Below are 12819 nucleotides of genomic sequence, written 5' to 3' on the forward strand. Positions count from 1 at the left end.
GTTCATGACCAGAATGAGGCGACAAATCTGGTTCATGACCAGAAGAAGACCAGGTACTAGACAAAGCTCTGGGGATGGTGATGGAAATCTGTGAAGGTTTCCATAGGACACACAAGAAGAAAGTCTATCCAGGCAACTAATAGTTTCAGTTATCAAGAACAAGGAGAGAGACTAATTTGAAGCCTAAATGCCAAATAACTAGGTTTAGAATTCCTTAATCCTTGGACTGGGCACACCATAGCTCTCTGACCTGAATTGAAGATCATTGTCTAAGCACTTTATGGTGCTTTTACATGTCTGGTATTCGTCCTTTCAGATTATGGCTCTGTTATTCTTTCTGTCATAATGGCTCAAAACCATGGGGCTGCCTCTGACGTGGACTATACTTAGCATTCAATAGTTATTCAATATTAAGCTATTTATTTTTACCTCCAGAGGGTGGCCTTCATACATCTATATTTCATTCCATCGTCACCACCCCACCTCAGGATTGCAGTCTCTTGCCTGGACTATTGCTATCTTACTGCATTAGTTTTTCATTGTTGGATGACAATTTGCCACAAACTTAATTGTTGTGTAACAATTCACCGTAAGCTTAAGACAACTCATATTTATTTATTATCTCACAGTTTCTGTGGGTCAGGGAAAGTTTTCTGTCACTTGCTTCATCATGCCAGCAGAGGGAATATATACAGTATAATGTAGCCATAGGAATGACATCCTCTCACCTGCGCCTCATTTCATTGTTTAGATGCAAATAATAGCTCCCACACAACAGGAAGGGATTATACAAATGAATGAACAGCAGGAGGTAGGAATAATAGGGGGGACATCTGAGAGACTGTCCACAACACTCTCCCAGCCCACTATTTTATATTTCACATATCTATTAGAATTATCCTTCCGGATTTAAGTATATTATTTAAATTAGAATAACCAAATAAGAATTGAGGACAGGGAAGGTATGATCTATTTAAGAACTCTAACTTCTCAGTATCCTAGCAGAAAGTCAATAGATCTGTCTAAAATAATTGAGTCTTAACAGAGTAGTATAGGCATGTTACTTAGTGATTTTAGAGTAAAATCATGTGTGTATCATGGTGTTATATCACGTGTATATCATGATTGATACATGAAAGTATTAAAATATAATCATCTTATGCTAGACTTGAACTGATCTCATCAACCTTATTTAAAGTTTTTTTTTTTTCCAGTGACCTTTTATGGTTTGTTTATTTCTTAATAAATAGGGGCTATTTTATTATGCTGAAAGATGTATAAAATTTTACTTGTAATATTTAAATAAATACTTGAACAAATATATTAGAAAATTTAATTTCAGGGTTTGAAGACTTATTTCAGCATTCAAATTTGTATATGAATTGCATGTAGAGCATGCCTAATAAGTGATTGGGAATCCAGCCTCTGCTAAAATATTTTATCAACTCTAATAATAGGGTATCTACTACCACAAAAAGCAGCTCCTATTCTATGAACTTTAAAATATTCTTCCTTATGGCCTCCCAGGCATGTATGCATTAAGTAACACGAAAGTTCCAGGAACTCTGTTAGGTCCAGAAAATACACAGATGAATAAGAAAAATACTTTGTTCTTTAACTATTTTGAACTGAAACATTTGTCTTCTAATATTTGCCAGTTTGTCCCATCTCTCTTCTCTAGACCACATGATATGAGCTTGGAATTTGGAACCAGGGAAATGTGTTTCAATCCTACTTCTGCTATGACTAGTTTTATGAACTTGAACAGATGACTGTAAAATGGAGCTCTTGATACCTAACTTTGGGCTATAGTGAATTAATATTGCATGGATAAAGTACTTAGCACTATATTTGACACATAGTAGTTTTAAATGTCTTTGTAGCAGTAATAACAATACACAGTGATTTAAGTTTTTATCTTTTGAAGATGATGGTCATGATTTCCCTAAGGCTTAATATCCTCAGTTTCTCATCGGCTGTGGTTTCTGGATCCCTCATATTATTGAGTACTCTCCTATGTGTATTTTCCAGTTTGTCAATGAAACTTTTAATCATCTGAACACAATATTCCATATGTAATTTGATTAGATCCAAATTGAGAAAAACTATTTTCTACCTTGATGTTCATTTCCTACTTCTATCAATGCAAAGAATAAAATTAATTTATTTGTAAGACTCATTCCACTGAGAATAAAGTCTAAAATCCTAAAGTCATCTTTCCATGGACTGTTCTTAAGTTGAATTTTACACTCAGATCTCATCCTGTATTTGTTTTTTGGTAGAATCCTGGGGCATTTTCTCCCCCAAAGGCACCATCTTGGTGCCTATTGTTACAAATACATGAGATTCATACAGATACATATTTTCATCCAGCATGTTTCACAAATATATCAGTATTTGTCATTGGTGAACATGAGAAGAAAGTCAGCTAAAGGCTTGACCAATTGCTATGGAATGAAGCTGACAGGACCCAAGAGTAGTTTAGGAATGCTTGAGATAAAGTTTACTTTATTGACCATCACCCAAATAACATGCAGAATGATACAATATCCACTAGGTTTCCTAACATATACTAATTGCAAACTTTTCTTTTTTACCACTGCTCAATAACAGAGAGCATAAATCATGTTATAGTCTATAATAAAACATAGAAATATTTCTTAATAATAAATCAACTATTTCATTAAGTCAATCCAGTAGACTTCAGTGAGTCTAAATAAATAGATGTAATAGAGATTTGTAAAAAGTTAAAATCACGTTAGCTATAATGAAGGTTATTACATGTAGAATCAGGTTGGTTTATACAGATGGATTAGGAATTTAACTGTAGAACTTCTAATTCTTTCACATAAATTCCAAAGATTCCTGGGTAGGATATGAGAGGCCTTTCAAGTTGGTGAACTGTGACATTCCGTAAGTCAGTTGTGCTCAACCAAGGAAGATGTTGCTCTCCACTTGGAATCTCTGGAGACAGTTGTCTTGGTACAAATGGGGAGATGCTTCTAGTGGGTAGGAACCAGGGATGCTTCTAAACTTCCTACAACAAAACATTGTCTAACACAGAATGCCGATGGTGCTGAGGTCCAGAGCCCTGTAGTAACTCAGTGAGACTGAAAGCTTTCAGGATTGCAGTTGGCTGCTTTTCTCCCTCATTATTCTCATGTCCTCTTCGGCCCCTTCTACTTATTTTCTCAAGTTCTGTTCTTTCCCATCATTTTTGCTCTTAAAATAATTTTTTTTTGTCCTTTGAAAGACCTAATACCTAATGCCTTTTCAAAAGAAGCAAAGTGTGAGAAATATTCATGGCACGGCTGTCTGAGTGATAATGAATAACATTATGGGTTGTTATGAAACCAGTGTTCAAATCATTGCATCAGTTAGAGAGATTCTTTCCAGAATACCAGAATTTGGGAGAAATTCAGAAAGTCAAAATTATTTAGGTCAACTCTTACATTGAAATGGCAGTTTGTCAACAGAGATGCTTGACTTTGTTAATTGATGGGATGCTGTGACTTAACTCTCAATAATTTATCTGGCAGGAGTGTAAAATATTGGGAGATTTAATGCAAAATTGTAGTTCATGGGGAAATTATGCTTCTTCATTGTACCTTCTGCAGTGCTTTGTACACAGTAGATTCTCAGAGTGGCTGATTGATAGTGGAAACAGCTGTGTGTTTCAAGCATAAACTATTGACTGGAATACCAGAGCATCTCTGAATTATGTGTTTGTGATTCATGCCCCCTCTGATTTCCCTGTGGAAGCGGAGCTGAAGTGAGCTGTTGGAAGATAGAAGACCTTTAACTTGTCCTGTATAGAGTTCCCTATCCAGAGTTTTTTATTGCAAGAATTTTAGAATAGATTTTATAGGTGTCCCCTTCCTTCTCATCACAATACTTTTCTGGCTATGGATGTAACAAGATTTAGATAATTTTATTCTATAAATATCATTTGGAGAACTACAGATTTCCCTGGATCTTTTTTCCATTCTTTTCTCTCTCAGACAAGTTAATATTTCAGTGACCTATCTTTGTAGATGATTAAACAAACTGCCTTAAGGTTACTTGCCTTCCTGAAACTTTTCCTGAGCACCTTTTACTTTTTTTAAATACTAAGTATTGGTGTTACTTAGGAATAAAAACCCTGTTTTTGGCTCTAGGATTAAAGACAACCCCAAAACATAAGGTAAGAGTACCCAAACTTATATGCAAATAAAACCTTTATTATATATTATAAATTTTGAGGGTACAAGAGCATGGAGTTGGGGAGGAATAATATTTTCTTTTTTAAAAAAAGCATTTTTGTTTTTTTTTAAAGATGAGTTATGAAGCAGAAGTTGAAAAGGAATGGACAAAAAGTAGTTCTTGCTATGTCTTTTTTTTTCTAAGATGATTTTATCTTGGGAAAGTTTGAACAGATATTAAAGTAGAGAAGAAAATATAATAACCCCCATTTGCCTCTCTCCTGGATTCAGTATTTAACATCTTACCATACTTGTGTCAGCTGTTTCCCATTGTTGCTCTTGCCCTGGACATATTTTAAAATAAATCCCAGACTTAATTTTGCTTCTACATGCCTAATTAAGAACGAATTTCTAAAACTTGCAGATATTTTAATTCATACAATGATTCTATTACCACAACTATCAGAATTGCTAATGTTGTCTTGGTATCATCTAATATCTAGAACATATTCAAATTTTCCCAATTGTCTTCGAAGCCCGTGTTGGTAGGTATGTACTAATTAGAATCCAAAGTCCACACATTTCATTTGGTTGTTAAGTCTCTTAAGGCAACATTTACTTTGATTAATGTATATATAGTCTTATTTCCGAGGTTGAAAAACTACTAATAATACTAATAATACTAATAATATTTGGCCCCCAAACCCTTTCCTTAATCAGTTATGCTGTATGAGGAGAGAGAAGGAAGAGAGTTGTCTTGTTATCTCATTAGAAGCTCTTCCTGTATTTATCTGTAATGTGGCCCTGATATTTTCACTTCAGTATCTGTTACTTTGGTGAACTTGACATGAGTGAAGTACATTATGGGATCTGGGAGCAATCATAGTTACTTAAAATATTCCTTAGGTCCAGACCCTTGGATAGGCTATTTGAAATCTATTGCCATGCAGTTTGGTTCATGTGTGTAACTTCACTTGATCAAAGATAAACTGTTATTGACATATCAAGCAAGATGCAAGCCTCTCACACCTCATGTGTAAATGAGAACACAGAGATAGAGAAGCAAACATATTTTAATAAGGCAGTGTGCCTAAACAGTTACTTTTGGGAGTGAATGGTTTTAAAATAGTTTGGTTATGGAACCTTTGTAGAAGGATGTCTAATTTTATAATAAAGCAACTAATTCAAATCAGAAACAAATATTCCCTTCATCCCACAATACGATATTGACCTCTTATGATAATGGAATGATTAAAATGTGTTAAAATGAGGTAGGAATTTAATAACTTTAGAATGAAAGCTGGGAATGTAAAGGAAGACAGTAGTCATGGAAATAACATTACCTTTTTAAAAAGTCTGATTCCATCCATTTTATCTTTGTATATGGTGCAAGAGAGTGGTCTAGTTTCATTCTTCTGCATGAAGAATGTTCAATTTTCCCAGCACCATTTATTGAAGAGACTGTCTTTTTTCCAGTGGATAGTCTTTCCTCCTTTGTCAAATATTAGTTGACCATAAAGTTGAGGGTCCACTTCTGGATTTTCTATTCTGTTCCATTAATCTATGTGTCTGTTTTTGTGCCAGTACCACATTGTTTTGATGACCACAGCTTTGTAGTACAACCTGAAATCTGTCATTGTGATGCCCCCAGCTATGGTTTTCTTTTTTAAAATTCCCCTGGCTATTCGGAGTCTTTTCTGATTCCACACAAATCTTAAAATAATTTGTTCCAACTCTTTGAAGAAAGTCCATGGTATTTTGATAGAGATTGCATTTGCTTCAATGTGGATGGAACTGGACGGTATTATGCTGAGTGAAATAAGTCAATAGGAGAAGGAAAAAAATTATATGGTCTCATTCATTTGGGGAATATAAAAAATAGTGAAAGGGAAAAAAGGGAAAAGAGAAAAAATAAGTGGGAAATATCAGAAAGGGAGACAGAACATGAAAGACTCCTAACTCTGGGAAACGAACTAGGGGTGGTGGAAGGGGAGGAGGGCAGGGGGTGGGGGTGACTGGGGGGCGAGCTCTGAGATGGGCACTTGACGGGATGAGCACTGGGTATTATTCTGTATGTTGACAAATTGAACACCAATAAAAAATAAATTTATTAAAAAAAGAAATGGAGAATTTTGAAGAACAAGTAATAAAATAATGCTTGTACATTTCAAAAAAAAATTAAAAGTCTGATTCCAAAGTTACTAGTTTTTTAAACTATATACTTGGGTAAAGTCATTATTAAGTGTAATAGTTACAAGTGGTCATTGTGAATGTCTGTTTTTAATTACAGTATGTAGATGCCCCCATGACTCCAGAAACTGTAAACATAGTAGAGTCAATGGCAGAATTATTTGAGGGTTCAGCAGAGATATCTTCAGACCTGTACTCGCTTGCTTCAGCTATATATAACAGTCATCCCCATAATAACTTTCCTGCGAGAAACAGAGCTGAAGACCAGCATTCAGCAGTTGGTAGGTACAATTTCTGTGTTCTCTGAAGCATATTTCAAACCACCAGTGTTAGCTAGCACAGATATGAACCTTAGCTTAGAGTTCAACCAAATTATTAATGGTTCATGGACTGGAGTCAGATTTTTTTCTTCTTCAACTGTTGGATAACCTCATGCAGCAAATGGATATGCCACACAGGCAGGAGCTGGCCCCTCCTAACCCATTTGACCTTCCTCCTAGAGAAAGTAGCACCCTAGAGTCTCTGGCCAAGCTGCATAGACAATCAGTTATTACAGTTGCCAAAGCAGGTGTGATGGGGAGGGATTAACATATCTTCAAATCATTTACAGGCCTCACACTCTCTGCAGCTTTTGACTAATAGGTTTTCAAATGTCACTAAAGGTAAATAGGTCAGAAAGTTACAACTCTAGTGCATGGGGTGTTAAACAGGTGTAGGTGACCCCAGTGATGTGGTGATGTCATTAGTGTATACACTTGCTTTCAGGGTCAATGGATCTTATTGTTTCTAAAAGAAGAATGTCATATATAGCAAATTAAAAATACTTGGTTACATGACACAGGGCTAAATGATCTCTCTGGTCATCTACAAGTCAGAAGAATATTTTTTTTCATTGCCTTTTTTTCTGATTTGGTAGTTGTCTCATTCCAAATTAAGAGGGTTTTGTTATTTTATTGATGGTAGAATTAGTAAAAAATATCACATATTTGAAATACATTTGTTTCATTTACTGATGCATTTTTTCCTGAGCAAAGACTGGAGCAACACTAAAAATTAAGAGGCCCACAATTTCTGATGCAGATGTTTCCTTGAGTATTTTTAATCTAATCAGTGATTAATATTGTTGGATGCACAAGTTCTTAATAAAAAAATTAACATTATTTGAAATCCTGTTCGTATTTATGTGTCAATTATCCAGGCATGCTTACTTTAAACCTCCAAGAGGTTTAATAAAAGTGTAGTGATTTTTGAATCCAAATAAGTCTCATTTCAATAACATTCACATTACAGCATAGCCTTGACATATGTTTTAATTTGGTATTATACGTCATCTTTCATTTCAGAAAAAAAACCCTTAGGCAGTCTCTTTTAGAAGTTGTATTTTCTCAAAACACTAGTCTAATGTTCCAGGATGTATTTATTTTTAATTATACATGTTTGTTATTTATATCCCTTTTTTATCATTTCACATAAAGGAGTACATAGAGAAATTAATGACTAATGTGAAATCAAGTTTAAGATTTCACTCTGTGAGGAAAAATAATTTTGATCATGATTTTCTTTTTTACTGATTTCAAATAGGAACAAGGAATCTGTATATCACTGACATTGCTGCTGAACAGCTGTCTTACGTTATCAGGAGACTTGTACCTTTCACTGAGCACATGATTAGTGTATCTGCTTTCACCATCATGGGAGAAGGACCACCAACGGTTCTCAATGTCAGGACACATGAGCAAGGTAAGAATGTATTTCCTTTGAAATAATTACCTGCAAATATTGCTCTTACACATGGTAATACTTTTCCTTTTTGTTCACATGAATTGTTCATTCTTCTTTACAAGTGCCAAGCTCCATTCAAATTATAAACTATAAAAATATTAGTTCTTCATCTATTTTGTTGTATTGGGATCCTCCAGAATATCCCAATGGAAAAATAACTCATTATACAATTTATGCAATGGAACTGGATACAAACAGAGCATTCCAGATGACTACTACAGATAACAGCTTTCTCATAACAGGTAGAAGAATCTTTTTTAAAACATTTCTATTCTGATGAAAATGTGCATCTCTTTCTGCCTTTCACACTGCAGGACACGTGCTGCCTCATTTCAGATTTTGTTATGCTGTGCTGCCATGGATATCTTAAAAATGTGCAGAAATAACTTGATTAAATGTGTTTTCCTTATCTATATTTATCTACAAAAAATGAGATCATCAGACAAGTATGGTAGGAATATACTTAACCCAGAGAATTTTATATCTGGTACATTGAAATGAAGTGTTAAAAGCTTGAATGAATGAATATGAAAATCAGCTGAAGTAACTGAGCTGACATGGCCTTTGTGCCAAGCCAACATAGTTCTTGCAGCATGTCAAAAATTATTTTTCAGCCTCAGATGATTGCCCTAGTATTCAGGAATGAACTAAAATATCATCAACCTGGAAAAACCCTCCAGTCCAAGGAATTTTGGGAGAATAAGATTACAAGGAAACTTACTTGGAGAACCAGTCTCCCAAATAAATTATTTTCACTAGTCCTGTGTCAAATGACCCTAATCCATGAATGTTATTTTATGATCTTTACATAGATTACCTGTTGTCATTGTAGGGTTAAAGAAATACACAAAATATAAAATGAGAGTGGCTGCCTCAACCCATGTTGGAGAAAGTTCTTTGTCTGAAGAAAATGACATCTTTGTAAGAACTCCAGAAGATGGTAAGAATATCAGGCACAATTTTCATAAAAAGCAGGTGGTATTGCATACTTATTGCTTTCTACCTCATGCTCCCTTTAGTGGCTGAAGCAATCAGCATTAAAAAAAAAAAAACACATGGATTTAAAATTTTGTTTCATCCCCCAGAACCAGAATCACCACCTCAAGATGTGGAAGTTATTGATGTTACTGCAAGTGAGATAAATTTGAAGTGGTCACCACCTGAGAAACCCAATGGGATTATTGTTGCTTATGAAGTGCTGTATAAAAATACGGATACCTTGTTTATGAAGAACACCTCAACCACAAACATAATTTTAAGGGACTTAAAACCTTACAACCTCTACAACATTTCTGTCCGGTCATATACCAGGTTTGGTCATGGCAATCAGTTATCTTCTTTACTCTCTGTAAGAACTTCTGAGACTGGTAAGCTTTTTGTTTGTTGTTTAATAATACGTATAATGAAGTAAACACCATGGATAATTGTCATATTGTTTATATTTTAAATAACCTAAAATCTCTCATCCTTTTTTGTATAACCCAGAAATATGTGTTGTTTTTTTTTCCTGGTAAGATGTGGGGTAAAGGCTTGCTGTGTAAATTAGTAAAGTCTGATTTACATATTTATGGGAACTCCAACATAAAATCAGTGAATTTTTCAAATGAAAGATCTTGAGAAAACAAGGATCTTTCAGGGTACCTGTAAAATAACCACATGCTTTTAAATTAGCTAAAACCAGAGCACACTCATAAGAATAGATTCCTGTACTCCAATGAGGTATGTATATGGAAAGAGGAGCAGAGTGGGAGCAGAGGTACAGCATGCCTGGGTAAGCCTTATGGAGGAGACAGCATTTGACCTGGATCTTAAAGCATAGGGTAGAATGGATGTTATTAAAGTTGTTGGGTAGACAGGGAGGGGAATATCCTCCCTGGATAGGAAATCATGGAAGCAAGGAATTACACTCTCATGTTTCAGTTTCAGTGATACAAAAACAAAAAGCAGATGGCAAGACATTTTGCCTTATGATCTTAGTTTATTGTCTTGTTTATAATAATATATTGAAGCGTCACTCTTAATTCAACTCTGTAATTTATGCTGAGAATTAATAACTAAATGTAAAATTACTGTTTTATTCCTACTTTTAAACAATTAAATATTTATTGACTAGCTACTAGCTGAACCATATGGAATTACTATTCCTATGGGTCAAAATGGCCAATATCATCAATTTCATATGGCTCAGCCAGATTCTATATGAGAGGCCCTGTCTCTAACCTTGAGGATCTAGGTATCTAGTAAAGCAGCTTATCTTTGAACAGGAGTACCTTCCTGAGGCTAGTCAAAGAAATTAATAAAATGAGATGACACAAAAGAGCCTATAGAGAATGGCATTCATAATTGCAGGACTGAGAGAATAATGAAAAGAATGTTTTATAGCATTAAGGATTATCTCTTAAAGTGAAATCTAATTTGTATTAAACTATATATTGGCATGTTTCATTGCTTTTATAGATATTTTTTTTTAAATTAGTATTTTTGTTAAGGAAAATATCTCCTCTTTACCTGACCTAGCTTTATTTTACACTGGGTCAAGGAAAGAAACAAGCATATTTTAAACACCTGCAGAGTGCCATGGGCTATGCTCCTGGCTTTCATGAAAATTACCTTTTTAATTCTAACAAAGCATTAAGGTATTATCTTCATTGCCTAATAAAAAACAGGTCTGAGAGGTTCATCCCTTCAATGAATATTCAGCAAATATTTGCAATATGCCAAGCCCTAATGGGAGTATAGCACTGTAAATGAAAGTGAATTTCTGCCCTCCTAAAGTTAAAATTAATTGGTGGGTGTTTAATTGCTTAAGGTCACCCAGCTGGTAAGTGATAAAGCTGGACCTGGAACCCAAATGTATCAGACTATAAAGCATATTTCCTTTCACAGTATAATCTATTTTAGAAGCCATCAATAAAGTTAGTGAATTACAGAATATATCTAGGATCTTTTCTGTTCATTGTTGCAGTGATATTTTTCTGTTTGGGCTTTGCACAACATGAGGAAGGAAAGAAGAACTTTCAAAGTTCCTGTTATAATAAACAATCATATTCATGAATGTTTATCAAACACTTCACTACTTAAGTGGTTAGGGCATCAAGAACACCTTATCTTAATGATTATCTGTAGAATATTCTCTTTTATTGTTTGCTAACTACTACATGTATGCAATCTTTAATTTAGTATTGAATAAGTAAATTTAATTTTCACTTTCTTATCTATTAGATGAGCTTAATTCTAAGGCAGGGATAATAAATCTTCAGTGAATATAAGATTTTAACTTGAAATGTAATTAAAAATGAGAATGCTAGTTTTGGAAAGTGTCTTATAAAACACATAGAATTCTTTATTTTATAGATGAGGAGACCTAGAAATATTTGAGTGAAATGACACAAAAATCAGAGTAGATAAGAAGTAATGTTGGGACTTAGAGGTAAACCTCCTGGCAGCCATTTCAAGCCTCCTGAGCTAGTGAGAAAAGTAAAGAGAAGAAAGAAACAACTTATTCCAGACTCACTGTCTCACCCATTTGGGTGGATATAGGGTCATTTTGATCCTAGACTCTTTAGAAGCAAAACAGAACTGAAAATACGGCATAGTGTTCAACGTCCATACTTCTAATTTCTGACTCTCTGTCCTAAGGTAGGGTACTCTCAACATCTTTGCATTCTTTATTTAGATGGAAATGGTGGACAATGAAATCTACATTAGTGACCTTTCCAAAAGTATGTGTGCTACTTACTATTCAGCCACCAGTTTTAGCTCTTTTCGTAAAAGAGGAAGCTAGAATGTTAAATAGTTTTAAGGCGTCATTTGAAGCAAGATGTACTGAAAAACAACTATCTGTCTGTTTCCAAGGCTTCAGAGTCTTATTAAATACAATAAATTCATCCTCTACTCTTATAAAAAAAACAACAACAAGCACCAACTTTTCAATATTATTTCATGAGAAATTGAGGGATTGGTTACTAATTGCTGCTAGTTACAAATAAGAATGAATTATTTGTTCACGTGCTTTATCTTGATTGGGGAATCAGAGTTTACTAATGCTTGGGACGTAAAATACTCTTGTATTCACGCAGAAAAAATCAACATGAGGTTGATCTCATGGGTGTGTGAGTGTGTGACAGAGAGACTGTGTTTATGTGTGCTTTAAGTATAGAATGTACAGTTGACAAACAAGATTAATTCATGTTTTCTCATACTTAGGGTTCAATAATCACATAAAGAACTTTAAGTTCTCATGAAAATTACCTTTTGGTGATCTCAATACATTCTCTTTCCTTTTTAAAATCTTTCTTTATGGTAAGCCTTTAACAAATGGTTTGAATATGTCTGATGTGGGGTAACAACCACTAGTGGATAGTAACTTAGATGTTGACCAAAGTTCTGTATAGGACTTTATAATTTATTTATATTAATGAATTACATTAAAATTTTTTTTCTATGTATCACTATAACTGTGTATGCCAAACAACAATCTTTTGGCATACTCAAGGTAACTTCTCACTTCCTAATTTAGGACCATCAGAACAAGCTTATTTCTTATTTTTATTTTTTAAATAGGTTCAGCTTATTCCAAGTGATTATAAAAATTTACTTTTTGTTCATGAGTTATCTATTTTACACAATACTTCATAATTGGACACTGTATTAGTTCAGAAAACTC

At 34.2% G+C, this 12819-nt stretch overlaps 1 protein-coding gene across 3 annotated transcripts in view; it reads left to right on the forward strand.

Moving 5' to 3' along the window:
• PTPRQ (protein tyrosine phosphatase receptor type Q) overlaps positions 1-12819 on the forward strand; it is a 246333-nt gene that overhangs the window by 79255 nt on the left and 154259 nt on the right. For all 3 annotated transcript variants that reach the window (XM_077845626.1, XM_077845627.1, XM_077845628.1), the window contains 5 exons: positions 6472-6652; positions 7953-8111; positions 8216-8395; positions 8986-9093; positions 9239-9520. In XM_077845626.1, the coding sequence (XP_077701752.1) occupies positions 6472-6652; positions 7953-8111; positions 8216-8395; positions 8986-9093; positions 9239-9520 (910 nt within the window). The remainder of the gene's footprint in view (positions 1-6471; positions 6653-7952; positions 8112-8215; positions 8396-8985; positions 9094-9238; positions 9521-12819) is intronic.

The sequence above is a fragment of the Canis aureus genome, chromosome 13 (genome assembly GCF_053574225.1).
Source record: "Canis aureus isolate CA01 chromosome 13, VMU_Caureus_v.1.0, whole genome shotgun sequence".
Classification (NCBI taxonomy): domain Eukaryota; kingdom Metazoa; phylum Chordata; class Mammalia; order Carnivora; family Canidae; genus Canis; species Canis aureus.